General features: G+C 38.1%; 1 protein-coding gene across 2 annotated transcripts in view; it reads left to right on the top strand.

Annotated features, from left to right (window-relative positions):
• The window catches only part of LOC107998182 (telomerase-binding protein EST1A), a 124,282-nt gene that overhangs the window by 17,629 nt on the left and 79,830 nt on the right, over positions 1-26,823 (top strand). For both annotated transcript variants that reach the window (XM_028666931.2, XM_062072783.1), the window contains exon 17: positions 7,148-7,293. In XM_028666931.2, the coding sequence (XP_028522732.1) occupies positions 7,148-7,293 (146 nt within the window). The remainder of the gene's footprint in view (positions 1-7,147; positions 7,294-26,823) is intronic.

Below are 26,823 nucleotides of genomic sequence, written 5' to 3'. Positions count from 1 at the left end.
ATTACGCTCTTTCTTTCTTCCTTTCTTCCAAGGAACGAGTTATCATTCAAACTGAAGATTTCTGGTCGTTTAAACGATAATTGCTTCGAGGGCTTCGAGAAATGGGGGTATATGTCGCATACTCAATGTTAAATGATTCTCAAATTTTTGATTTTATATTTCGTATTTTTTTATAATCTCGTTATATAAATTTTATTGGCTTTGATATAACATACTCGTAATCGTGGGATCGATATTTCACGGGTTTCAATTTAAAAGGAAACAAAAGTGATTAGTTAACTAGATTATTCGCAAATGCGAGGTTATTTGACCGTCACCCAAGCTTCCTAATGGACAAGTTAAATTTATAATCGAGAGGATAGATGGCACCACTTCTGCTCATTAATCCGCCACTAATTCGCACGCTTTGGTAAAATTCTGATCAAGCCTATATATATATTTTACTCTTCGCCTGGATATTCGACGAAACAATTAAAATAAACGAGGATACAATCGTTGATCAATGTTGATCCGGATTCATCTTCTCGAGAAACGGGTGGATTTGTGAATTGACGCAAGATGGAAAGTTCGTTACACGGTGTATATGGCGTATTGTGAGATCTGAGACGTGCGAGGCCGTGGCTCGGTAGCGTTGGCATCCTGACCTCAGCCTCTTACTTACACAACGACCTTACGTGGCGAGGTGATTTCCTGATGTACGCCTTCCTGTGTGACGTTACCGGTTACTTATTGAGAGAACTGGGCAATCGCGACGGGGATCGACGATTTATGGCATTCTTCGGCCGGGAATAAATTTCGAGGGAAACGCAACCGCGTTGCTGTGACACGCGCGACGATAACCTCGACCCTTAGAAAACTATTTTAAGATGTTTCTTTATTTCGTCGAACGATCAATCGAGATAATATTCTTGTATCGATGAATGGTCTCTGGTGAAAGGAGATGAAAGGTTAAGATCATTTTTGCGGAAAATGTATTTTGTTTTTTTTTTTTTTAAAGTATTTTAGGATTTTTCTTGTATTAATCTTAAATATTAATTTAAGGTATTCGTGTAATGGAGGGTGTCTCGATAGAGCGAAGGATTTTTCTGGATTTTCTTTCTAGATTTGACGGTTTAAAAAATATTCTTGCGTTAATGGGTAAATATCTCGATAGTGGAGTGAGGTATATTTGAAGAATCTTCGAAAACATATTTAATATTTCTTATTTATTTCGTGATTGATGACAGTTTTGTTGAAATTACTCGAAAAATTGTGTTAATATAAATCCTCTTCTCTCGATGATAAATTAACAATTTCTCCTTCTTTTATTTTGTTGAATATGGGCGTCTATATGCTGAAATTGCTTGGTTAATATCTCAGGATATTTGTGAACGAAGGATATATAAAGGATACATATATATATATATATCTCGTGTCATAAGTCTCAATCAAGTCACTATACAACCGTCCATCATTCCGCAAACTTAACCCTCGAGCCCTATTTCCCACGGATAACTTCAAGAAAGAAGATGTGGGACAGAAGCTTCGAGCACTGTCCTAAATCCGAGGAAACGAAGAGAAAGGAAGAAAGAGAGATGGATATTCCACGGGAACACACGATCAGCGATCAGGTTTAAGAAAAATCGCAATCCCCCCGTGTTCGATAATCCGTTAGCGTGATTATCCTATGATCAAAAGCACCGAAGTAAATCCGATATACACTATCGCTCAAAACTATCTGGTAACTCGAGTTGTTTGCAATAATCTTTGCAATAATATCGAAAAAATATCCCATAAAATTACCTCATATCGATTACTGCAATTTTAAATATTTTCCAAACAGACCTGGAATATTACGTTTCTTAAAAATCCCTAGACACTCCACTTGGGGACGATCCAGTGATCCCTAGAAACTTCTAAACAAGTTAATAAAACGAAATTGTAATATTTGTGCGTATCTTCACCTTCATCGCCGAATTACAATTCCCTAAAAAAAAGTAAGAAGAAAAAGGATCCATTTTTGCCGCCGATAAGTCGAATAAAATATCCGGATACGAGAGGAGCAGCGATGAGGAATAGAAAAAGAGCGAGAAGAAAGAAGGAGGAAGAGGGAAGACGGTGGAAACTTAATGCTCGTGGTACCGGTGCGCGCGGCCACGCCGTCGTGGAATGGTTATGGAGCCCGGCCCACGCAATCCGTGGGTCATGGACCATGATCTATGAAACACGCCGGGATGCCCCGTTATGCGCTAAAGTGCAAACTTGTTAGTCATAGAGTTGGTGTCGATGGGACATCGGGTCCCTCTCTTCTTCTCAGCTGCCCTCTCGATGCATCGACGCAACGAGTCCGTGCTCGAGGGAACACTTGTCCGAGGTGTGTACGCTCTCCTCTCCCTCTCTTCTCCTCCTCCTCACCTCGTCGCCCTTTCTCGTCGCGTGGTCTGTACCGTATACACCGCGATTCTTCTCTGCACCACGACACAGAAACCGCATCTCCGTGACACGGCGACCGTGGGTCGTGGGGATGCCGTTATGCCCTAAAGTGCCGTTCTCCCCCTCCCTCTCCTCTTTCCATCGGGCTTTCCTCCTCGTTTCAAATCCCCACGGTGAGGATCCGTCCGATTCTCGGCTCGAGTCGTTGGATTCTTAAACGCAGGCTTTCGGTGATTCTCGATCCGGTGAATTTCGACGTGGAAAGTTCATTCTATGTATGGCAATTTGCGTCTCCGGAGGAAGCTCCCAGAGTTCCATCTACACTTTTGCAACAGTTAAGAGAAACGTAAACGGTCTCTTTCGGAAACGTATATGTAAATTCGAATGCATACACGGAAGGAGTTTATCGCGTAACAACTCGAGCATACCTCTGTTCCCGTCTCGAGGCGTGCGCAATGGTGAATCTCGGGGATTCACGGCCGTGAGAGCGACACGTTTCCCCGTGGTGAGAATGGGCCGATGTTTTCGAAGGAGGTTGTTCGCGGTTCTCCTTCACCTCGAACGAACGCTTTCATCCACGGAATATCCCTTGCGCGACTTGTGCTAATTAATGCCTCTGTCGAAAAATGTGCTGCAAAGCTATTCGCGCGATCGTTTCGTTTACAATCTTGCGGAGGAATTCTCCGTCGTAAAATTCGAAATTGTCTTCCCGCTCGCCAGTTAACACTCGTCGAAGTTAAATAAATATAGAGACTCTGTTTTCTCTCTTCTCTCCTTCCTCTCCTATCCAAACCTCGATCCATTGTTCCTTATTTCTCATAATAACCTGATCGAATGAAAGCGATAGTCAATGGTTAATGAAACAGGTCGGAATCAGGATCGATCCGGAACAAATCGGTGGATTATAGATCGGATTAAAATATATCTACGACATCGATAGTCTCGATAAATTAATTTGCAACACCATTATCTCAACCACCGTCGTCAAAGTTCCAAAGTTCTTTGTATACACACACACGTACCTCGAATGGAGAGTGGATTCCTCTGGCACAGATTGCCAGAGATGATCGGTCGAGACAGGTGCGAGCCAAGGAAGGAATAATAAAGCTTAGCTAATGAACAGCCACCGTTGCGAACCGTGAAGAATACCCGTCCGGTGTTAATAATTACAGCGTGTTTATGGTGGTAACACGTGCGCGTTCAGGAGAGGAGACGTCTGCCACGACGTTTGCGTGCCACAAGCCTCCGCCCAGCCTGCCACCACGCGCAACATTATGTACCCCCGTGTAATTACAAAGCGTACCATGTGCACGGGTGCGTGCCCGCTTCCCTGTATCCTACCGCGGGGTTTAGTTGAAAATCGAGCCGGCGATTACCGTGCAGAACGATCGAAGTTAACGAGCGGGGACGGCAGGCGGTATCGTTCCGCGGATAACTTCAAGTGAGAACTGTTTGGAAAAAAGGGGAGGGAGAGGGGAGGGAGATTCTCTCCTCGAGAGAGATTTAAGATTTTTTAGGAATTTTTTATTTTCCTCGGTCTTGGCGAATGTAATTTTGGGTCGTTCTTTTTTTAGAAAATTTTTAGTCTACGGGACGAAGTTAATGGGATAATTTTGAAACGAGTTTTCTCAGGGGAATTTTTCGGATGTTTTTTTCAATATTCGAAATTGTTTCGATGATGTAAATTAAGTTGGTTGTTAAGTTTTGGTAAATTTTCTCGGATTATCAGTCTGGAAAATTTGCAGGAAATAAGGAAAGGACGTTCGAGTATAAAATTATTGCTTGTACAATCTTCTTAACCGTGTATTGGATCTGTTAAGTGGATAGAGATGGAAATAATTCAGATAGAATTCGAGTTCTTCTGCCTCGTTGAGTTGTTGATAGAGATTCTTGATAAAAAAAAAGTAACCAATTTCTTTCTGGGTTTTTGATCGAATTATTATAATTACGTATTAAATTTCTAGACTATTGAAATTTCCCCTAATAAAAATTATTTCTCTTCTCTTTTCGAAATAATTATTCACTTATACCGTTCAGATACAATTTTAAAATGTACTAGTTAGTGACAAATCTAGTTACTTACACCGCATCGATTTCACCAAGGTTTCCTCTATATAAAAAGAAGGGCCACGAATTCTCTCTAGCTCGCCACGTGAGATCTCAGCGTTTATGGGATGGTTCTCGAAGTGATCTCGATTCTAGTGAAATTTTTAATGAATCGATCAATTGGAAAAACTTGAACGATTTGAGAATTTGAAACATTTTCATATAGCGGGATACAAAATTTTCGTAATTAATTTTAAAAATAAATCATTAAAGATTCCACGATTTAAATTTTTTCAGTAATCACATTATTTCTGTCCAATTCTGGAGATCCTTACGGAATTAATCGCTCGAGAAAGTCAGTCATCACTATCACTATTTCGCCAACAATCGTCGGCACTTTGAACTAAAATTTTTAAGGTCTTCAAAACGATATCTTGAATCAAGGTGTACTTTGTACATATAAGATGTTACATCAGGATTCCTCTCGTGTATAACCTTTCTTAAAGCTTTCTTATCTCACAGTTGCACATCCCCCGTCGATGTTCCATCTGTTGATCGGTCTGTGAACATCTTTCCAATACATTATGGAAGATTTGTCGTTCCAGTAATTAGCCATAACTCGTCGACTACCATTTTCCTCCACCGATAAATTCCTCTTCTCTTCAACCCTCCCTCCTTAATGAAGTGGAATCGATTTTAATTAGAGTAACCGATTGTTTATTCCGCGATAAGTTCGCGTGAAACGTTGCGTTTCAATTAATCGATTTCTCGAAAAATTTATTTCGTAACTATTCCTTGGTCGTTCCTATTATTTTTATCCTAATTATTTTTTTTTTTCTTTACGAATTTTAAGGGCGGATGGAGAGGATCTGATCGAGCGATTTGATTAATTTGTGGGGTGAGATGTATTTGAGAGTTAATAAAATAATAGTGAAAGTTTGGAATCCTAAAATAGAATTTTAATTGTAATAATTACGTTCAAAGTTGTTATAAATATAGAAATATGATAGATATAGTATAAGTTTTGCGATATTTTTCAAAATTTATTTCTTTGATACGATGGATAAAGTGTATATTTTATTTAAAGAAATTATTATTATCGCGTTTTAATACCCAAGTTTAAGTTTAAGTTTATTATATATATATATATATACGAATTGGGAAAAATTTATTGTTATTTCATGCATTTAGATATAATATAGATCATCTGTGTTTTAAAATTTATCGAAACAGTTTCTGATTTTATCTTTCATATAGTGGATATATTTATGGATTCCACAACGAATTTCAATTAGTATTTCGCGATATAGTTTGTCTATAATTCATCTCAAATCATATATATATATCTTTATAATATTTTTCTTAAATTTTCACGAGCATAATTTATTATCGAGTTGGCAATTTGAGGGTTAAGAAATTGCATAATGCATCCATGCTAGAACCTTTATAGATATAAAATAAAATTAATGTACAGCCGAGATATCCCATAATTTTCCACACTAATTTGATTCCATTTATCTACCTTAATCGCTTAATAATCTCGGCAAATGGGATTAAGATAATGAATGACGGTAGACAAGGTGTTTTAACTGCATTTACAGTGGTAAATAAGAAAGAGATATCCTGAATTACCTTGTTATTTTGATTATCAGTTTCAGTTTTGAGAAACTGTAGATACAGATTAGTTATCTATAAGTTGACGTACGAGATGAAAAGAGGGTTAATTAAATACATGAAGATTTGATTTAACGATATTTCATTTGTATCGATTTTTAGGATAGAAATAATTTGTATGATATTTCTGTGAATAATAAAACGACCATAAGAACGTGTAATTTTCGATCATTAAAAATTGCAAGCATTCGAATTGCAAATTAAGCCAATTAACAAATATCTATAATATATATCATTTTAATACGTTACTTTTCAATCACCTAAAATTATTAATAATTATTGATAATTATTTCTCGAATCTTTCATTAAATGTGAACAACGATTCGACATAAAATCGCAAGATATTTTACAAATTTTATTATCGTTATTATTTTTTGAAAGATATATATATATAGACGAAGGAAACCGGAAATATTAAGGTTGACAGCCCCCTATTGTTTTAAAGTTCGGTGTGGTGGGTCGACGTCCTTATCCAGACCGTGGTGCCTGAAATATGCACGATCTTGCCAGATGACTGATACGTGACACAGCTGCCTTTTCATTTATTCATCCACTCTTCCTATCGCGGATTTTACGTCGGCCACGACGATTCACTTCGCGATGCAATTTTAGAGATAGAGCCGTCCGTTTAATTACCCATCGCACTCCATTTTGTCGTGAAGGAGGCATTTGTCGCGAAGGACAAATTTCTCGGTATTTAATCTCCAACATTTAATCCTGGCTCGTGCTCGATAGCAACTACTTTCGAAACTTCGTTCACCAAATTAATCGTAATTAATTATCGTCTAAATATAATACCAACGTTCAAAATAGTTTTTATCGTAAAATATTATTCCATATTTTTTTTAAAAAATTACGACGATAAATTTTGTAATGTACATATTTCTGCTTTTCAATCCAATGTTTAAAAAAAAAAAGAAGCAATCTTACGAAAGAAACAAATTAAAATTGGCGCAACATCGATCGTAATTTATTTAATCTAATCAAACTTTCTTCTTTTTTTTCTCTGTCACAGAATGGAGACGTTCCAAGAAGCCGGTGTTCAGATGTTGAAAGAGTTCAGGGCGCTTCTTCAACACTCGCCACTGCCTCTACCCGGTACACGACTTCTTCAGTTGCTGGCTTTGAACATGTTCGCCATCGAGTCGACCCAGCTGAAAGGTGAGTCGTCGATATTTCTCTTTTTCCTCCCCCTCTCTTGTTCCTCCTCCCGTTCACTTGATCATCCCCCTTTCTCTCGTCGATTTTCCGTCACCAAGCGCGCGACGACGAGTATTTTCTTCTTTTCCCGGCGAAACGTCGAGAATGGAGATGGAGAGTTTTGAAATTCGCGGCTATTATCGAGGAATTATTCATGCAGGGGGAAGGTTACAGGTGTGAATTATGTGTTATGTTGCGGATGGAATCGATACGTTTGCCGATTCGCGATTTGAATTTAGATGGATTTTCGCGCGCCGAAGTGCGTGAAGTTTCGCGTGTGTATAGTTGAGAGTTGAAGGAGATGTCGAGGAATCTTCAATTTTTTTTCGCTTTATTTCCAGAATTCGTTTTGTTCTTTATTTGTAATGTAACCTTTGATCTTTTTGTTGAAGATCAGTCTGTCGTGCCTTCAGCTTTCAGCAAGCTGAATTTTTCAGTTACATATCCTTTCGATATCCTCGAATTTTGTACGATTGGGATATTGATCTTTCGACGCGTGAGAAAATAACCTAGGTTTTATGATTTTCGAATTAGATATAGGAAATCAATCTATCCTTATTTTAAACGAAAGATCAAAAGCAGTGGAGGATAATTGATTTGAATTGAATCAAAATAACGATAGTCCTCTATTTTGTATAAATAATTCCAGTCTATCGAGTTGAATTATCTTATTTTCAGGAAATTGAATTTTACGTACTTTCGAATCTTACACGATTGGGATATTGATCTTTTGATAAAATAATGTTCCACGATTCGAATCAGATATACGAGAAAATCAATTTATCCCTTATTTTAAAGATCAAAAGTAGAGGATAATTAATCCATCTTCAAAAGTCTCCCGTAAAAATTTCATTTCTAATCGATATAAAAGTTATCTTATCGTCGCTTGAATTCCACGAAAGCTTTAATTTCTAAAAAAATCCATTTCTAAAAAAGGAAGGAAAAAACGTCGATGATACGGTCGCGTGTTTGATCGATAAAAGGGGATGGAGAGAGAGAGAGGGCAGAGAAGAAAGTTGTTACGACAACGTTGTAACAGGCACTTTAGATCGAATCTCTTTCACGGCCACGGCCGTTCTCTCGTTGTTTAATGTTGGCTTTATTGTTTCACGTCGTTCTGTCGCCGCTTGGCGGAAAGGCGAACAGCCGCGATAAATCAGAATAACGACTACGCCTTCTGCCAAAACCCATTCGAATTCAATCCTCTCGCTATCGCGGCGCGGGGATCTCTTCGTTTTCAGAGAGGCGCAACCGATACAAATTGCTCTTCGCCTACATCTCTTATCGAATTGTGTGATATGAGGTGGTATACCAGATTTTTACGTCAAATGATCGGTTTTCAAAAAATTCGATTCAAAATTCTTCCCTTATTGTCACTGCCATTGTGGTGACGATAATTGCGTACAATTGATTTTCCATTCTTTATCTTTCGATTTTGAAAAATTTGATTCAAAATTGGTGTTATGATATATAATTCGTGTACTATTAATTTTCCAATTTTTATTTTTTTATTTCCGTTACGTTTTTCGGCGAGAAACATATATATTATTTATCCAAGAGTGTTAGATTCTTTGAGAATGACTTGTTTACGGTTGATAGTAATCTCTTTAATTTTATACAAAGTTGACAAATCAAATAAGTAATTATTCGAGCAATTTGTAATCCGAGAAGAATTGAAGAAGGAAGGAAAAAAAAAATAAATAAAAAGATTCTTCAAGTATATGATTGACTTCTGAACTCTCGATATGAAGTCTTGGTATGTTTAGTGTTAATAAAAGAACAGTTAAAGCAATAATCATGATTGTGTACTTTGTTAAATTTAGTTACAGAATTAATTTACGAGAATAAATATCCAGTAAAACATTGAAAATTGATTTCACCCTTGAAATTTTTCGCTCGTAATAACTTCTTTGAGTTTCTTCCTCGAATTTAATCCCCGCAGTTTCGATACTTTTTTTCTTCTTTTTAAATCAATTGCCAAGTTTGCCAAAGGGACAGGTAATAATAATCACAATCGTTGCATAATTGACGTGCAACACATAGCACGAAGAAAATTCCATTCAGCCCGCTCGGCCAAAGGCGTGTATCCTCTTATCCTTGGCTGCTATTACGCTTTATCTCGAATATTATTTACGACCAAGGGGCTCTCGAGTATCCAATCACTTAGAAATTCGGAGGAGTGTCGTGGGCGGTGAAAGGAAGGAGCTGCTATTTCTTTCGGATTTATTTATACTCGTCCGAAATGCGGCGTGCGTAAATTTCTATGGCAACGCAGCGTGGTTTACGACTCAATACCTAGAAGAAATCTCTCGACGACGTAAAATCGAAGGCGGGATGATCACGTTTCCGCCATTTTCTTTTTATTTCTACGCGCCATCCACTCCTTGGATTACTACCCGTCTCCTCCTCTTCCCGGATTACATTTTTTTTTTCCTCACCTTGGAAATAAACGATCCAACTTTAATGAAATTTGTTCCTCCTCGAATCTCCCTGAAGGAATTATTTTGAATCCGAATCGAATCGGATCTAGTTAACGAAATCGTTCACGATGGAATTTCATAATATTTCCGTCACATTATTTTTAAACGATATCGTATTCTAAATTCATTCATAAAAATCCCTCATTTCTCCACGAAGAAAAGAAAAATTGTTAATCGAAACAGATAGAGACAATTAATTAAAGGTTTCATCCGTCCGTTCTTAATATTTTTTTCAAACGTAACGAACGTTTCCTGTAATTTCCGCTAGATTTTCGCGCGTTTTATCGTCCAATGTCCCCCTCGGTCATCCCCGAGGGGACGTGATTCAACGACGAGCGCAAAACCGAGCGGGGCATTCCAGGTTTTTGCGTGGCGCGCGCAGGTGCTAGCCCCATATAATTATCGCCAATTCCTACAACAGAGCGAAACCAAGGACTCTCGCTCATCAGCGGCCCCTCCTCGCTCTCGCCGCTCCATTTTCGCACAGATGTAAAATCATGCGCCGATCTTTCGCACCTGCGCACCTCTCTTCTTCCCCTCCCTCTTTCTCTCAATTGGTCGTTTAACGCTTTTCACTCGAGACGTTCCTTCTCTCTTTCGTTAAAATTGAACCTCTCGTCGAGCCATCGTTCCGCTTTCTTTCTCCCTCGCTTTTTCTTCCCCTTCCTCGCGCGGGAATCGTTTATGTATTCGTGATTTTGGTGAATTTAGTTTGTGCTCGGTTGAATGGTAAGAAAGAAAGTTGTGAGAGTTTGATTAGTCGAGTGGAGTGTAGATTTCTTTCTTTCTTTTTTTTTTAAGGTTTCTTTTTCAAGGTTTCAAAATTGCATTCAGGGTTGTAATATTTTTTTAAATAATTGTTTGAGAACTGTCGTTATTTTTATCTTTGAGGATTGCGATTTTTTAAAGAGATTAATCACGTTTCGTATCGTTATGATTATATAAATATTAAATTTAATTAAATGCGGAAATGAAATTGCGAAGTTTGAAAATCGAGATTTAGGTTTTTCTTTTTTTTCTGTTAAGATTTTCTGTTAAGATTCAGGTTGCAATTCTTTTTTTTAAAGTTTTTGAACATAGTTGTTTGAGAACTATTGTTATTTTTATTTTTGAGGACAGCAGGATTGCCATTTTTATTTAAATTAATTATATTTTGTTATGATATATTTAAATATATTTGCATGAAGTTTGAAAATGATACGTGTGAATCGAGATTTGCGTAGGTTTTCCTCTTTTTTCCATTAAGATTTCTGGGTTTCAGAATTGCAATCTTTTTTTTAAAGCTTTTGAACATGGTTGTTTGAGACAACTATCGTTATTTTTGATCTTCGAAAACAATAGGATCTGGATTAATTATATTTTCTATTAATATGATTATTCGAATGCAAATAATCTAGGTACGAGAGTCATAAGTAGAATTATGAAGTTTGAATAATACAAGCGAATCAAGATTTTTTCTTCTAAAGTTTTTGAACATCGGATAGATTTTTTGAGAATTTTCTTTCGAGAATTCTGAGAATTGGGATAATTTTTCAAGAACTAGGAGGATTCTGGAAATTGTGATATCATAGTTGTTTGAAAATCGTTAATTTCTCAACAGCGTTGAGAATTGGAATTTTTGAACAGCCACTATCCGATATTAATTGTATTGATTATTTAAATGATGTAGGAAACGGGGATCGAGTATACATTATAAAACGTGGCATTCGAATAAAAGTGAATAACCTCATCCTTGACGGTGATGGCCAATCGGTCTGCCAGTAATTGAAATCGTAAACACCGTTAGTAATGGACCATCGGTCTCGTGTCGACACCGTCTGCGGTCGGATGTCGCGGACCGTCCTGGCTTCATCATCCTTAAACCGCCATGACACATCCCTGCGGTTTGCTCTATCGATTTTCAGCCGTGCCATCTTCTCGACAACAGAGCTGTGCCACGTTGTTGCTAATACCTCTCTCCCCCTCCCCACCGCCAATTATCCGCTCCCCACACGATTTTACGTTTCCTCTTACATTCTGTATAACGATAACGTTACCCCAATTCCGAACACAAATTTCTCAACAACAATTCGATCCCTTCGAATCCGTCCCAAACTGCTACAATTTTTTCTTTTAAAAAACAGATATCCTATTTACTTATTAAGAGCGATTCTACGCTCACGAAGAAGTTTCATCGAGTTCAGAATCCTCTTAGAAGAGAAATTCTTCGTCTTCTTATCACTTTCGAGCTCTAATTCTAACTATTGTGTATCCCACATTGTCGAAATTACTCTCCCTCTCCCCTCTCCGCGAAGTGAAACGAAGTCACTTCCCAGATGTGCAAAGGGATGATTCGAAAAGAGGGGAAAAAAGCGGATCGAATCGAGGCATCCTTCGTCCTCGGTGATTCGAATTTTTCGCCGAGTTTTTTTTTAACTCGCCGCGAATTTTTCTTCCCTCTCTCCCTCCGTAAAAACGCGAGACACCCGTTTTCTCGAGTGGAAGAACTTCTCGAAGAAGTCGAGTCATCCTCGAGACATCCATCAGATCCACTTTGTCGAGCGGTTGGAGAAAGCGGATCCAACAAGGCCTAAGATATTGCACGCGGGGATAGATAATCCACGTCTTCCCCGGCTGCTTCACCGATCGAGAGATTCCTCCGCGAGGGAAAGGGGTAAACGACCTTCCGCCAATGCGTGCCTTCGAATCCGCACCACCTCGGTTGTCGTCGAGATCCGATGAACGAAGGATGGATTCTCCTCGATTTCGAATCCCTCCATTGGGAGAAATTTAATAAAGTTTAACAGTTTAAGAATAAAGTCATCTTAAAACGATCTATTCCTCGAAATATCGTAATGAAAATCGGTCGAGATTATGTAAAAGGATCGATTATATAATAGGTGTAAATGTTATTTGAGTCATTTTAGTCAGTTTTAATTACTCAAGGTAATTCTGTTCGAAATTTTTAACTTTTTAATAATAATATATCGACGTATATTTGAAGGGGGTGGAGTAAATTTAGAGATTGGGTATGTAGAAATTTCTTTGCATTTGGATGTCGATAGTGCACATGTCTTAACACTCGATACTTTTATATTAATTTTTATATATCGATTACATTTTAAATACGTCGTAGCTCTTGTTTAAGAATTTATTAATCTCTCGTTTCAATCGATCGTTGTCGAGATTATAAACTTTTGAAAATAATTAAGTTTCCATGCCGTTTCACCCGTTTAAATAATCAAATAAGGATCGATCTTCGAAAGGTATAATGATAATCTCGTTTCTTAAATATCTCGAAGCGAAAACGAAACAGATATTCTCCATTTCCTGAAACGATATCCTCTTAAATTGGTTTCGCGCGAAGAAACGAGTGGTCGGATGCAAATTGGCGCGCAATTCGAAATGGAAAGGAAGGGTGTAAAAGTTACGTAATACGTTGTACCAGTTTTATTCGTATAAACGTCACGTCGTCCCATTCGTGTCCTTATTTTTCACGCTCGCCTCCAGCGAATCCAGTTTTCCCTCGTAAACAGAGTATCGCCACCAAGATATCTATTATCCAAATGTTTTTAATAAACACGGCAAATGTTGTTGATAAAAACTTTAATAGATAAAAATTTATTCGATTAGATGTTATGGGTGAACAATCGAATCGTATATCGAGGTTTTCTCGTTCATTTATGCGATTAGAATTGATTTTGCCGAAAATATCTAAATATATTTTTTAGTTAATCGGAAAGCAAAGAATTCGAAACGGATTATTCAGATCTTACGAATAATCGAATCGAATGAATATCGAGATTTTGTATTGATTCTATAGAACGATTAAATTTAAATTACATATATTTTTTAATTAATTGTAAGGCAAAGAATTCGAAATGGGTAATGATTTATATGTTGATTAAATCACGAGGAAAGAGTATCACATTGGGCTGGATCATTCCCGTGCAAGTAGCCTCTTTGTACCAGCCTCATCCGTTCGTTTTCATCTTTCCTCTCCCATCGGTAATCGGATCCGCAAAGAAGTTAACAAAAGAATTTTAAAAAGATGCCAACCCGGATACCAAAAATAATAAACGAGCGAGTGAAATTCGATCGGGATCGAACGAAGCCTTCTCGTTCGTGAAAAAATTTTAAAATTCATTCAAAAGAGAAATACATTACCTAGATATCGATTCCTCAATTCGCAAAGAAATCTGTCGAGCCGCGATTATTTGAAGTATGATCCAAAACAGATATATTAAAACAAAAGAATCAAAGAAGATTGGTCGAAAAAAAGAGAAGCTTACGTACTTACGCCTAACTGTACTGGATATCATACGAGTATTATTTGCGATAATACGATAGACATTGGCCGGCTAATTCCCTCGTCATTTTGTACGTAATTCCCTTACTCCCCCCTTCCCCTTGTTATCTCCATTATAACGTTGTACGCACGCATCTCTTTCTCTTTCGTAAAGAAACTACGTAACAGCTTCCTACGACGTAACTTTATTCTCGTGTATCAAAGAGAATCGAAGGTGTATATATATATATCTTGTTCACCAGATAGAGGTAAGATGAGATGATGATAAGAGATGGAGAGGAGGGGTACGAATTCAGTTATTCAATTATTGTTTCGAGATATAGTTGGTGGATGGACGAGAGTTGGAGAGGATATTCCAGAAGACGGAAGTTGGAGGATTGTTTTAAGGGGGGTAATCGAGAGAAACGATCGGGTTTGATCGCAACCTATTCTCGAGGTTGGAATTCTCTTTTCCTCGGGAGAATTGTGAGAGCAAATTTCACTTTTCTTAGGCAAAGTTTATATAATTCTCGAAGGATTATCGTATCACTATTTTCTCTCCTCGTCTTCGATTCATCGACTGTTAAACGAAACTATTTCTACGATATTCCTATAAATGAAAATTTTATATATTTTTCTCACAAAGTAATCCTGTATGAAAGAAACGAAAACTTTATCGAACGAAAAATTTTCGAAGTTGGAATTCTCTTTTCTTTAGGAGAAGATAAGGGATTGTAAAGCAAATTTCACTTTTCATCTATTTTCTCGTCTTCGATTCCTCGACTGTTAAACGAAACTATTTTTACGATATTCATATAAATGATCGACTTTTGTATATTTTTCTCACAAAGTAATCCTGTATGAAAGAAACGAAAACTTTATCGAACGAGAAATCATCTCGAAGTTGGAATTTTCATTTCTTTAGGAGAACGAAGATAAGGGATTGTAAAAGAAATTCACTTTTCATAGTCTTCGATTCCTCGACTGTTAAACGAAACTATTTTTACGATATTCATATAAATGATCGACTTTTGTATATTTTTCTCACAAAGTAATCCTGTATGAAAGAAACGAAAACTTCTTTATCGAACGAGAAATCATCTCGAAGTTGGAATTTTCATTTCTTTAGGAGAACGAAGATAAGGGATTGCAAAGCAAATTTCACTTTTCATCTATTTTCTTCGATTCATCGACTGTTAAACGAAACTATTTCTACGATATTCCTATAAATATTTCCTTTTTATATATTTTTCTCACAAAGTAATGCTGCATAAAAGAAACGAAAACTTTTGTTCTTGATCGACGAGCGAAAAATCGAGACAGCCGTTACGAGAAAGAAGGAAGGAGCGTGGATAAGCGCGAAACGCGACCACCTCGTGACTTAAACCCCCGGTTGAAATTCGCAAATTGCTCGGCTCGAATCACTTACTCGCTTACTCGGTGCATATTAAGCGGCGACGATGGACCCGTTGCCGGGAAGCGGAGCAAAATGGTGGACGCGGCGCAACCGCGGGGCACGTAACGAACAATCATACCAACGTCCAGGCTAATGTACCTAATGTCTATAATCTCGGATCATCTGCATTCAACCGCGATGTATTACCACTTTTCCACGTACCGGGTGGAGAACCCGATCCTCCTCTTTTCTTTTCCTTTTTCTTTTCTCGTTTTTTCTTTTTCAAACGCATTTCGTCCGCCGTACAGGGAAACAGCGTGATTGAACAGCGAAATTCGAGGGAAGCAGTTTTCGTTTTTTCGATGATTAGACAGTTTATTTTTTGAAATTTGGCGAGTTTATAGAGTAATTTTTTTTCGAATTTCGCTCGCGAATGAAGAGGATGAGATCACGATGGTATAGGATTCCCTTGGCTTTTTCGATTCCTCGATTGTTGGTTAATCGATTTTGCGAAATTAGGAAAGTTTAACCGATAATGCAAACTTTTGTCGATTGTTCCGATATTTTCTTTTTTTTCATAACATTTTTTTTCTCTAACTAGATTCACTTTTCGAAGGGAACAGAAGCTGCGTTACAATTATGAAATATTATAAAATATGTAAGAAAAACGGATCGTTTTCTATCGATTCTTTTCTTCGTACGACGTAAACAATTGTTAGGTCGTTTTTGGAAGAAGAACAATATATTTTCGAAACTATAATCTTCGTTCGATCGAGATGCATTGGCTTTAATGATCCTTTCCCAAAAAGGAGATTTCAACCAACACGTTCCATTTTTATAAAACTTCATGGTTTTAACGAGAAGAAATTCTTCGAATTCTTCTGCGATTACAGCTTCTTCAGCGTCGAATATTTTATTTTGTTGAAAAAACAACCTTAAATGGAGAAACGAGTGACAATCGATTTGGTGAAATATCTGGAGGATTTCGTATTTCGATTCAAGTAATTTTTGCAGTCGAGCGTTGTCGAACAGAAGAATAGGTCTAAGTCTAATGCGAGTTGTTTTTCAATCAATTTTTTGGTATCTCCTCGTTTCAGAAAAGAACAATCAATTATTCTTTTTACAAATTATCATAAATTTTTTCGGCTTTCGCAAGTTTTAATTCTATTCAAAAATGGACTTGTACCGTTTTGAGCTTTCGATCCTCTGTCAGTTGGCGTGTTACCCACTTTTCCAATGTTTTCAGTTTAACCAAATTGCGCCCAAATGTCTGAAAATCCGATTGGAGATATGTTTAACTTGCTTCTATTTCGACTTTCAATTTATCTTTCGATCTGTCTTAGGACTCATTTTCTAGATTCTCATTTCCTGAATTTTTGAAAATAGAATCTTCTACCTAAAGCTAACTCGTACATCGAATAATATTCTATGATAAATTCGTTCGCTTTTCAAGAAAAAGTAAAAACAGTTAAACTAATACTAAAAAAGAATTTATTGCACGCAGGAGAGCGATCAAAAATATAGCAAAATATAGATTAAATAGAGTTACGATAGTGATTTATTTTAAAATTGGCAAACTCGTGGTGTTCATCTCGTTTCCAAGTGATACAAGTTTAAATTTGAACGATTCTTCCATCGCAAACGTTCCTATTTGCAATTTCTTGGAAATTTGAACGAGTGGCATAGGTGAAATGAACGTTTCCAACTCGATACTTAGGATCTTTGAAAAGAATGAGAAGAGTCTGGGGAATGAAAGACGGTATTTCCGCGGTTAACCGCAAGTATCATTGTTATTAAATTGCCTCATTGTTTTTTTCGTTCACAGTTGCTCCCGTTTTTACCAGACCACATACTTCGCTCGAGGATTCGCTTCGAAAATACGGGACATCCTCCTTCTCGGTGGTTCCGTTGATTAAGTCGTTCGGATCTGGGTGAAGTTTTAGGGTTTCCCGTTCGAGAAATGCTCGATAAATCGATAAAAAAGAGTATTGACGACGATGGTCTGTTCGAGGTTGGAACACGATCGATTTCTCGATGGACGTTGCCCGGTTTAAGGAGAAGATTTAGGAAAGGGCAGCGCGTTGCTTTCGAATTTCATTCACGTGTGCCGTTTCTTCCAAAATACATTCTCTGAAACACACTTTGTATGCCACGCGAAAACCGTAACGCGTTTTAAAAAACGATCGAAGTCACTCGTACTCGAACCCTCTCCAAATTTATTTCCGAATTCGCCCGTCTCCCGAAAAATACCCTCGAGAGAATATCTCTGAAAGAATTTTAGCCTTAAACGTATTCGCGATGGTGGCCGTATCTCGAATTTCGCGGCCATTTTAACGACGTTAAAGTCTCTTACTCAAATTTATTCTCTCGAAAAAGATCGTGGCCCGCTACCAATCGCAATGTTACGGTCTTTTTATTCATCCTCTCTCTCTTCGTTTCTCCTATTTCGAATTTCGCTCTCATCTTAACGATATTATTGAACTCTGAAAAATAAAATATCTCTCCTCCAAGAATCCTCGAGAATTAATTCTAAAAATTATATTCGCAAATCGATTGCTGTCGAGAATTTTACAATTTTAAAAGTTATTCCCTAACAAAGCGGAAAAATATAAAAATATCCCCCTCCAAAAACGACACTCGAGAATTAATTCTAAAAATTATATTCGCAAATCGATTGCTGTCGAGAATTTTACAATTTTAAAAGTTATTAAACTCTGAAAAATATGAAAAATATTCCTCCTCCAAGAATCCTCGAGAATTAATTCTAAAAATAATTTGCAATTGTTCTCGATTCTCGAGAATTTTCCAACTTTAGCGATTATATTTTGAACTTCGCGGTCACTTTATTATTGAATTCTGAAACATAGAGAAAAATATCCCCTCTCCAAAAACGATACTCGAGAATTAATTCTAAAAAGTATATTTGTAAATCGATTGCTGTCGATTCTCGAGAATTTTACAATTTTAAAAGTTATTAAACTCTGAAAAATATGAAAAATATTCCTCCTCCAAGATGCTCGAGAATTAATTGTAAAAATTATATTCGATTGCTGTCGATTCTCGAGAATTTTAAAAGTTATTCCCTTTCGAAGCGGTCATCTTAACGATATTATTAAACTCTGAAAAATATAAAAAATATCCTTCCTTCAGGAACGATGCTCGAGAATTAATTCTAAAAATTATATTCGATTCTCGAGAATTTTCCAACTTCAGCGAAGCGATTATATTTCGAACGTCGCGGAAACATAGAAAAAAATATCCCCTCTCCAAGAACGATACTCGAGAATCAATTCTAAAAATTATATTCTCAGATGGATCGCTCTCGAGAACTTTACAATTTTAAAAGTTATTCCCTAACGAATCATATTTTGAACTTGGCGTAACATCCGAGGGAAAATTGCGCGACTTTTGGTCGATAAAAATTTCACGAAAAAAGAAAGAGAAAAAAAAGGCGTATGCGTCTCACGCTCGCTGTGATCCAAAGTTATAATACCGATCGGTGGGGGGGGTCGCGCGGGAATCGGTTCCGAGAAACTCGGTGCGCGGATGCCTCCTCGTTGGCATAAATTATCGAAAAGTACACCCCTCGAAAATCCCAGTGTTGGCGCACGAAGCGTACTCCATTCGAAATTGCCTCTCTAAAACACGAGAATTATTGCCCCACGGTGTGCTGGCATCTCCCTCTCCTCCGCTCGGGTTTCGGCTTTTTGGGCTTTCTTCGTTCGCGCGTGCTTCGTCCCTCTCCCACACGCGCCTCGCTTTGTGAGAAATGTCCCGCCCCGTCGTAATTTCATCTCACGACACGCTGAACAAACGAAAAGGGAAAGAAAGGAGGAAGAAGGAGGCTTTCTCGTTCGAGAAAGCGTATACGGTTTGCTCGACGGGAAGACGAGAAGAACGGGATGGTTGTAAAAGTGGTTGGCCACGCTGGAGGTGTAACCGCTGCTGAGCTGGACGACAGAGAGGAGAAAATTACGACGAAGCGTGTTTACTTTTGGTATACTGCGAATATTGGGGGAGGATTGTAAATCTGGAATTAGAGGAAATTAAGAGATTTAAAATCCTGTGATATACCTTTGGAAATTTAAAGAATAATTAAATATACTTTTGATCTTTTGAATAACTCCAAGTGTTCGAGAAATATGAGATAAATTTTTGAAAAGAAAAGTAATTGATTAGAGTTAGAGACGATGAATATTATTTTTATTTGTACTTCTCTCGCGTTTCAAAGACGTACAAAACTCGTCATTCAGGGCTTGTCCACCGTTGACTCGAGTGCATTTTCCAGTTTCTCTCTTCTCTCTCTCCGTCCGTACGCTGTCCATCTATAAACGCGTGACCCGTTCGCATGATTGCGGTACAGTGACCTTTGAACTTTGCATCCGCCCAGACGCGGCTACATCCGAATATTATCGCGTCATTAGGACGGATGCGAATCCTGGTGGATCACCGCAGATTAAATTAATCCAGTCTGCCTCTCTGGACCGGTAGCCATTACTTTGAACGTGATGCTCGTGTTCGATCAACCTATGCTGCCACCTCCATTATTAACATCTTTTCGCTAATTTGGAATTCGTTATTAACGAGATTAAATTACGTACGAATCATCTATTTTGCCGAATAAAAATTTAATCGATTCTTCTAATTATCCATTTGTTCGACAAAGAAACAGATTCGAATCGATTGTAATGACGAGAGATTGTAAAAGGAATTTTAATACACGAAACGAGACAAAAATATTCGCGCGTATCTCTTATAATGCAAATCTGACTTCTTCGATATTTTATTGAAATACAATCTCAACCGATATCTATTAATCGTCAACAAGAAGAATGGATGAAATCGACGAAAGAAAAAAAAAAGAAACAATTCGTATATTTGTACAGATTCAGAATAACTCGATCTTCTATTCTCGGTTTTGTGGGGAAAAAGTGTGATGGAGAAAGAAGGAGCGGGCCACGAATCGAATGCTGGCACGTAACATCGAGAGGGAATTTCGCAGGAGACGAGTAAGCATCACGCTTGGGCGCGGGTCATTAACACCTCGGTCAGGGCTTTAAACGAATCTGATTGGAGGGTCGCGCGCTCGTAAAAACCAGGACAACGGTGTTTCGAACGGCGGAAGAAGAATAGACTTCCTCGAGAGATCGGATAAAAGCTTGGGGAATTGCAGACGAAATTACGTAAGGGAGAGCGAGAAGCAGCGAGATAGAAATATAGAATTTGGCGGAGATTCTACACCCTCCAATTTCATTACCATTTGATTCGAGAGGAAGATTTCGATGCAGCAATCGTCGGGCGGTGCTCACTTTCATCGTTCTAATCGTCAATCGTTTCCTTTGCAGGATTTTCTTTTTTAATAGTGCTTTCGCTTTATTTTCGACACCGAAAAAGGGGAACGCTTTGATTACGTTGATTTTTACACGATATGAAAAAATGCGGTTCTTTCAAAAAATCAATTCTTTCATCTTCGTCGAGTGCGATAGAATTTCATGAAAATTGACAGCCAATATTTCTCATGAAGAACGAAAAGGATTTTTGCGTAAAATTAATTTAAACTTTATCGACTTTCTTAACATCAAGAACTTTACCTTTATTTAAAAAAAGAGAAACACTGATTATATTGATTTTTACACGATATGAAAAAACGCGATTAATCCAATTCTTTCTAATATGCACGGTCATTGCATCGTCGAATGCAATAGAATTTCGTGAAAATTAGCAGCCAAGAAAAACGAGAAGAATTTTTCCTATTCTAGACGAAGCTTTCTTTCAAACGCATTTCTCAAGATTCGAAAAAGTAAAAAGTGAAAAGATCGAGGAAAAAATCCGATCGTGATCTTCCGCGGGATTTTTTGCCAAGAAGAATCGAAGAAGACTACGTGAACCTTGACAAGGCAGCTTCCAACTTCAGTTTCTTTGAGCGTGGAATTCTTTCCACATCGTGGATCGATGCCAGAATCTCTTCGCGTCTCGAAGGATACTCGAGAAGAGAAGATTCTGGGGCCTAGTAATTTTTTCCTTTTTTCTTTGCGATTCCGTTTCCCGCGAATAATTCGCGGTTATGAAGGGACAATTAGAAAAGTGTTTAATAGCCGGCCTGTCGAAAGGATAGAAAGAAACACGAAGATTTCTTAGATTTCTCGTACGCGAAAATATTCGCATTTCTAATTTACGAGGCAGGAGAGGTAGGATGGTTGTTAAATTAATCGTACTATCATTTTCAGCCTAATCGTTCAATTATTTTTACCTCGTATCCTGGAAGTTTCGTAATCTTGTTTCGTTATGCTACCTGTTGAATGTTTTTTGCTCTTTTCCGTTATTTTGTTTGCTACTTCGTTAGTCGTTCTCTCGTATATAGGTATATGATGAACAGCTTCCTGTTTGCGTAGATGAATATGGCGTCTTTCACTTCTGGTATTTTATATATATATATGTATAGCATTTGAACGTAGATGATTTGTGTTAGAATTTAATTAATATCGCGATATTAAATTTTTTTTTTGATAATACAAGGTGAAGAATTATTCGAAGTGAGATCGTATATTTGATTTGAACCGTTTGAAGAAAATAATAAAGGAAAGAAGAAAGTTTAAAAGTATGTATATTCTATGATAAAGGAGTCGAATATGTATCTATTTTAATTTGTAAATTTTCAATCAAGTGAAAAAAATTTGTAGCCACCATTCAAATCTCTCATCCAAAATCATCTAAACATCCATCCAGAAATTCTTTCTTATCTCCATTCAAATCTCTCATCCAAAATCATCTAAACATCAACAATCTCTCATTTAGAATTCTAAATATCAGTTTTTCAATTATTCAGAAATCCTTCCATATCTCCATCCAAATCTCTCATTTAAAATTCTAAACATCCATCTAGAAATTCTTTCTTATCTCCATCCAAATCTCTCATCCAAAATCATCTAAACATCAACAATATCTCATTTAGAATTCAAGTATCACTTTTTTAACTATCCAAAAAAATTCTTCAAATCCTTCCATATCTCCATTCAAATGTCTCATCTAGAATTCTAAACATCCATCCAGAAATTCTTTCTCATCTCCATCCAAATCTCTCATCCAAAATCATTCGTCCAGAAATCCCTCCGTATCCAAATCTCTGATCTAGAATTCTGAACATCAATTTTCCAAATCATCCATCTTCCTCAGATCAATCATCAATTCCTCAGATCTCTGCATATCCCCACTCAAATATATCCCATTCACCCACGATTCTAAACACCGATTTTTCATTTCATTTACCTCGAAATCTCTCGAATTCCTCCATATCTCCCTCCAAATCTCTCACAATTAACAGTAAACAGTACTTTTTCAACGATCCTCGATGTTCGACCGGGCCACGATCGTAGGAGGCCAAAAGCATAGGCTGCCGGATCGCATAATCGTTGCGGTGTACGCGGCGCCGTGCCTAATGTACCGACATTCGTCATTTTCCCACCTGGCGGCCCTTTTCCCACAAATGGGGCCCTCGCTCGCCCCTCCCCCACCCGCACACACTTCGCATCGAGAGGACACGCGCGTCCCCTCTCTCTCTCTCTCTCTCTCTCTCTCCCCCGTGTTCTCGTAGCTGCGTGTCGCAGGAGATAGATGAGGGACTTTATCTCAGCCGCGGAACCAGTTACCACGGCTTGACGAGCCGTGTGTTTCGCGTAATGCCTCGCGATCTTATCGTCCTATTAATAATAAACCGCGAACGATGCTACACGTCGCGCCCTCGCGACGCATGGAAATGGCTCCCAACGGGCGCCCTTCCTTCTTCCCAACAGCAATGCGCCTAAAAGTATGCCTTGGACAGATGTCCTTTTATCTCCGTGTGCTCCTCTCTTCTTCTTTTTGCATCCTTTTTTCGGTGAGGTTGATTTATCGCACGATTCGATGTTGCTTTTCGAAATCCGTCTCGATTTCTCTTCGGAGAGAGAATTTTTTTCGAGCGAGCTGGTGATGGGTAATTGTGGGTAATAATATGGATTTTATGGGATTAAAGAATCGCGAGATTGTATTGTAATTCATGAAACAAAATGTAAAATTCATAGTTACTTGAAATACGCAGGGAAGAGTCATGTTGGAAATTTCTTCGCAATCATGATAAATAAAAATTGTATTAAAGAATTCGAGTATCATTCACTGTAACGCTGAAATTCTTTTCGAATGAATTCGCGCAACGTGTCAACCGCGCCATTTTTACGCGAATCTCAAGAAGATCGATTTGCATTCGCATTAGCATTCGACGAGGAGGTTGCGTGAAAATTGGACCACATTGAATAACGCTCGAACGAACCGTGACCGATTCGCTAGCGTAAATCAAACTTAATTAAGCAAAACTCGGCGAGCTGCTCCCTCCACAACCTTTGACAATACGCCACGAATATAATTTTTTCTTTTTCTAAATAGAATCTTCCCGTGAACTCGAGATCCCCTTGTCCACAATTTTATCCTCGAAATGTAATTTTCTGCGACTCAACAAACAGGAAAATTTAGCTCTCGCGAAGAGTGAGAACTCGAAATAATTTCTTAAATTCGTAAAAACAAGATCTTGAAACTTGTCGAAAATGATTTTCATGTAAAAAGTCGGACAATTGTCCGGAAAAGATTCACTCACAGTTTTTACATCTCTGGTAAACGTTCTGAACGATTTCCGCGGTGCGGTTCGACTTTTTCCCCAGATTTGATCGCGAATTAACGCATGCCTTCGTGAACGATGATCGCCTGACTCGAGCCGTTGCCCCAGCTCGAGAATGATACGTAGAGTCGAAAAATTGGGTAAAAGATGCCATTCACGGTTATTCAAATTACGTATCCTGGATCATATTTCTCAAGATGTCCAGTTTTTCCTCGTCGATGAATTCTTTACGAGAATCGCATATTAATTTTTATTATAAGAATCGAGATTACAATGATTCTATGAAAATTCTCCCAAAAAAATCTTCTTCCTCTTCGATATCATCATCGTGAATGAATTAATTACACAGAATGATTTTTACGTATCTTATCGAGATTACAACAAAGATTCTATGAAAATTTTCCCCAAAAATTTCTTCTTCACCGTGAACTCAATTACGCAGAACTTAATTTTCAGATCGAAGAGAATCGCATATTAATTTTTACTATAACAATCGAGATTACAACAATGATTCTACGAAAATTCTCCCAAATCCTACCCTCTTCGATATGATCACCATTTGGAAATCCGTACAGAGGAATATAACGCGTTCGTCATCGATAAATCTCTCATACTCCCTCGTACCGCCCTCCTCTCTCGCGATTATTTGCTCGTCGGAAATACGGCCGAGAGTCAATAATCTCGATGCAGCTCGCCTCTTCGAATTATTCTTCAAACACGCGAGGGGATTCCCCTGCGGCGGCGGTGGTTGTGCCCTCCGCGCGCAATACGACGGAGTGGCCAATATTTGCAGCCCCGAAACTTTGCCCGCTCGATCGTTCGTGTTCCAGCCTCCGCTCGAACGAGCGTAACGAGGAGGAGCTTTTTTCTTCGTCCGTGAAACAATTAAATCTCGACCGACTCCTCTTCCTCCCCCTCCCCCCTCCTCCTTTCGATCCTCCAACTTTTCACCACGGCTCGAATAACAACGTGTAATTGTCGGTCGTTTCTGATCTGTCGGTTGCGGGAGATGCTTCTCCTGTGCAGGGAGGGAGAGAGAAAAAAATTGACGAGGGTAGAATTAGAGGGGAGGAGGAGAAGCAAGAGCGGTATCGGTTGCCGATCGTGTAACGACTTGCGCCGAAGAAGTACACGTTAAATGCATATTGGGTTCCCAGTTGGATCGTTTCGTCTTTCCACGGTTTTTGATTTTGCTCTTGTTGCTGAGCATGCGAGAAGCTGCGAGATTCTCGCGATGCATTTATCTCGAACTGGTGTTGGCGCTATTGTAATTAGATCGATTGCGGGTTTTTATGATTTTCCTGCAAATTTTGCGAAGAGATGCGAAATATATATAATGCGAAAGGATATAAAATATTCGATCGTATCAGTGATGGGGAAAATTTGAGTAATTAGAATGGCGAGTTAGAATGTATTTATTTGCACATCGAAGCGGTATTGTAATTAGACCGTGCATTTTTATTTTAAAAATACAATAATGCAAAGGGATATAAAATATTCAATGCAACGGTATCTCCATAGTAATAAAGTTACTTCCATAAGTTGCTTCGATAATTTATCGTTCAAAACGATAATAATAATTGCAAATAATATTGTAACTTTATTTTTAATTACTTTTTCAACTTCGTTTAGATGAAAGTAACTAGAGTTTCTATTTTTTTCTTACTCCAATTTATCATTAATGTTGACGATTATCTGTTGACAATATGGTATTTCATCTTTACACGTATTATAAAATATATCGTTAAAAGCGAGTCGAAACATCTTAAGTAAACTTATTACAATATAATATTATTATATACATAAGAAAATTCTGTTTGTCAATCACAACTTTTCGACTCACTTCTCAGGAAAAAGAGAGATTAAAAAAAAAAAACAAAAGAAAATCCCGAACTCGATTCGTTAAAGCAACGCAAAGACCAATTACTCCCATTTTTCCACAATTTCGATGCTTCTCGATCGATGGACGAGCATCGACAAGCATCCTCCCCGAGCGGAGTCATTAAATGATAAACGCGTGGGCACCCGCTGCGCCTCTGGGCTTCGAAACGAGATCCAGGGAGGAGATCGATGATCGATGCGCATCACCGCCACCATCGTGCAAAAGTCGATACCAGGCCACTGGGATTCTTTCTTTCCCTTCTCACGTGCAAACCGTTCTCAGTCCACGTTGTAACCACTGATGTAACGTTACTCACGTACCGCCTATCTGTCTTTCTCTCTCTTTAAGCATACGTGAGCGAGGAGTCAATAGTGGCCAATCGACGATTCGATCTCTTCGCATCCGCGTCAGCGATACTAAATAGGATATTTGCCCGGTATTTTCCTATTCCCCTATCCCTCGTCTTAGAATCGAAGCGAGATCTTTCCTATCTTGTACACCTCGCGCGAATTAATAATCCGATCCCCTAGAATTTAAAAATAATTTCGTTCGAAAGAAAAAAGGAGAGGAAAATTCACCAGGATCGAGTAGAATTTAACCAAATCTTTTTAATTGGAAATGTTTTCGTGAATCATAGATTTAATATTATATAAAAGTTGTTTCACGAGTGATTTTTTCAACGAGAAAGAGAGAGAGAGGGAGCAGCACCTCACCAGTCGGAATAATTATTGATGCGCATCACTGCTGCTGTGCTGCGAAATCAGAAGTCAACAGCAGGGATCCCCTCCCCTCTTTTCCTTTCTCACGTCCAAACTATCTTCT

Source organism: Apis cerana, linkage group LG3 (genome assembly GCF_029169275.1).
Source record: "Apis cerana isolate GH-2021 linkage group LG3, AcerK_1.0, whole genome shotgun sequence".
Lineage (NCBI taxonomy): Eukaryota > Metazoa > Arthropoda > Insecta > Hymenoptera > Apidae > Apis > Apis cerana.
The sequence above is the reverse complement of the archived record's forward strand: the minus strand, read 5'-3'. Positions and strand labels throughout refer to the sequence as shown.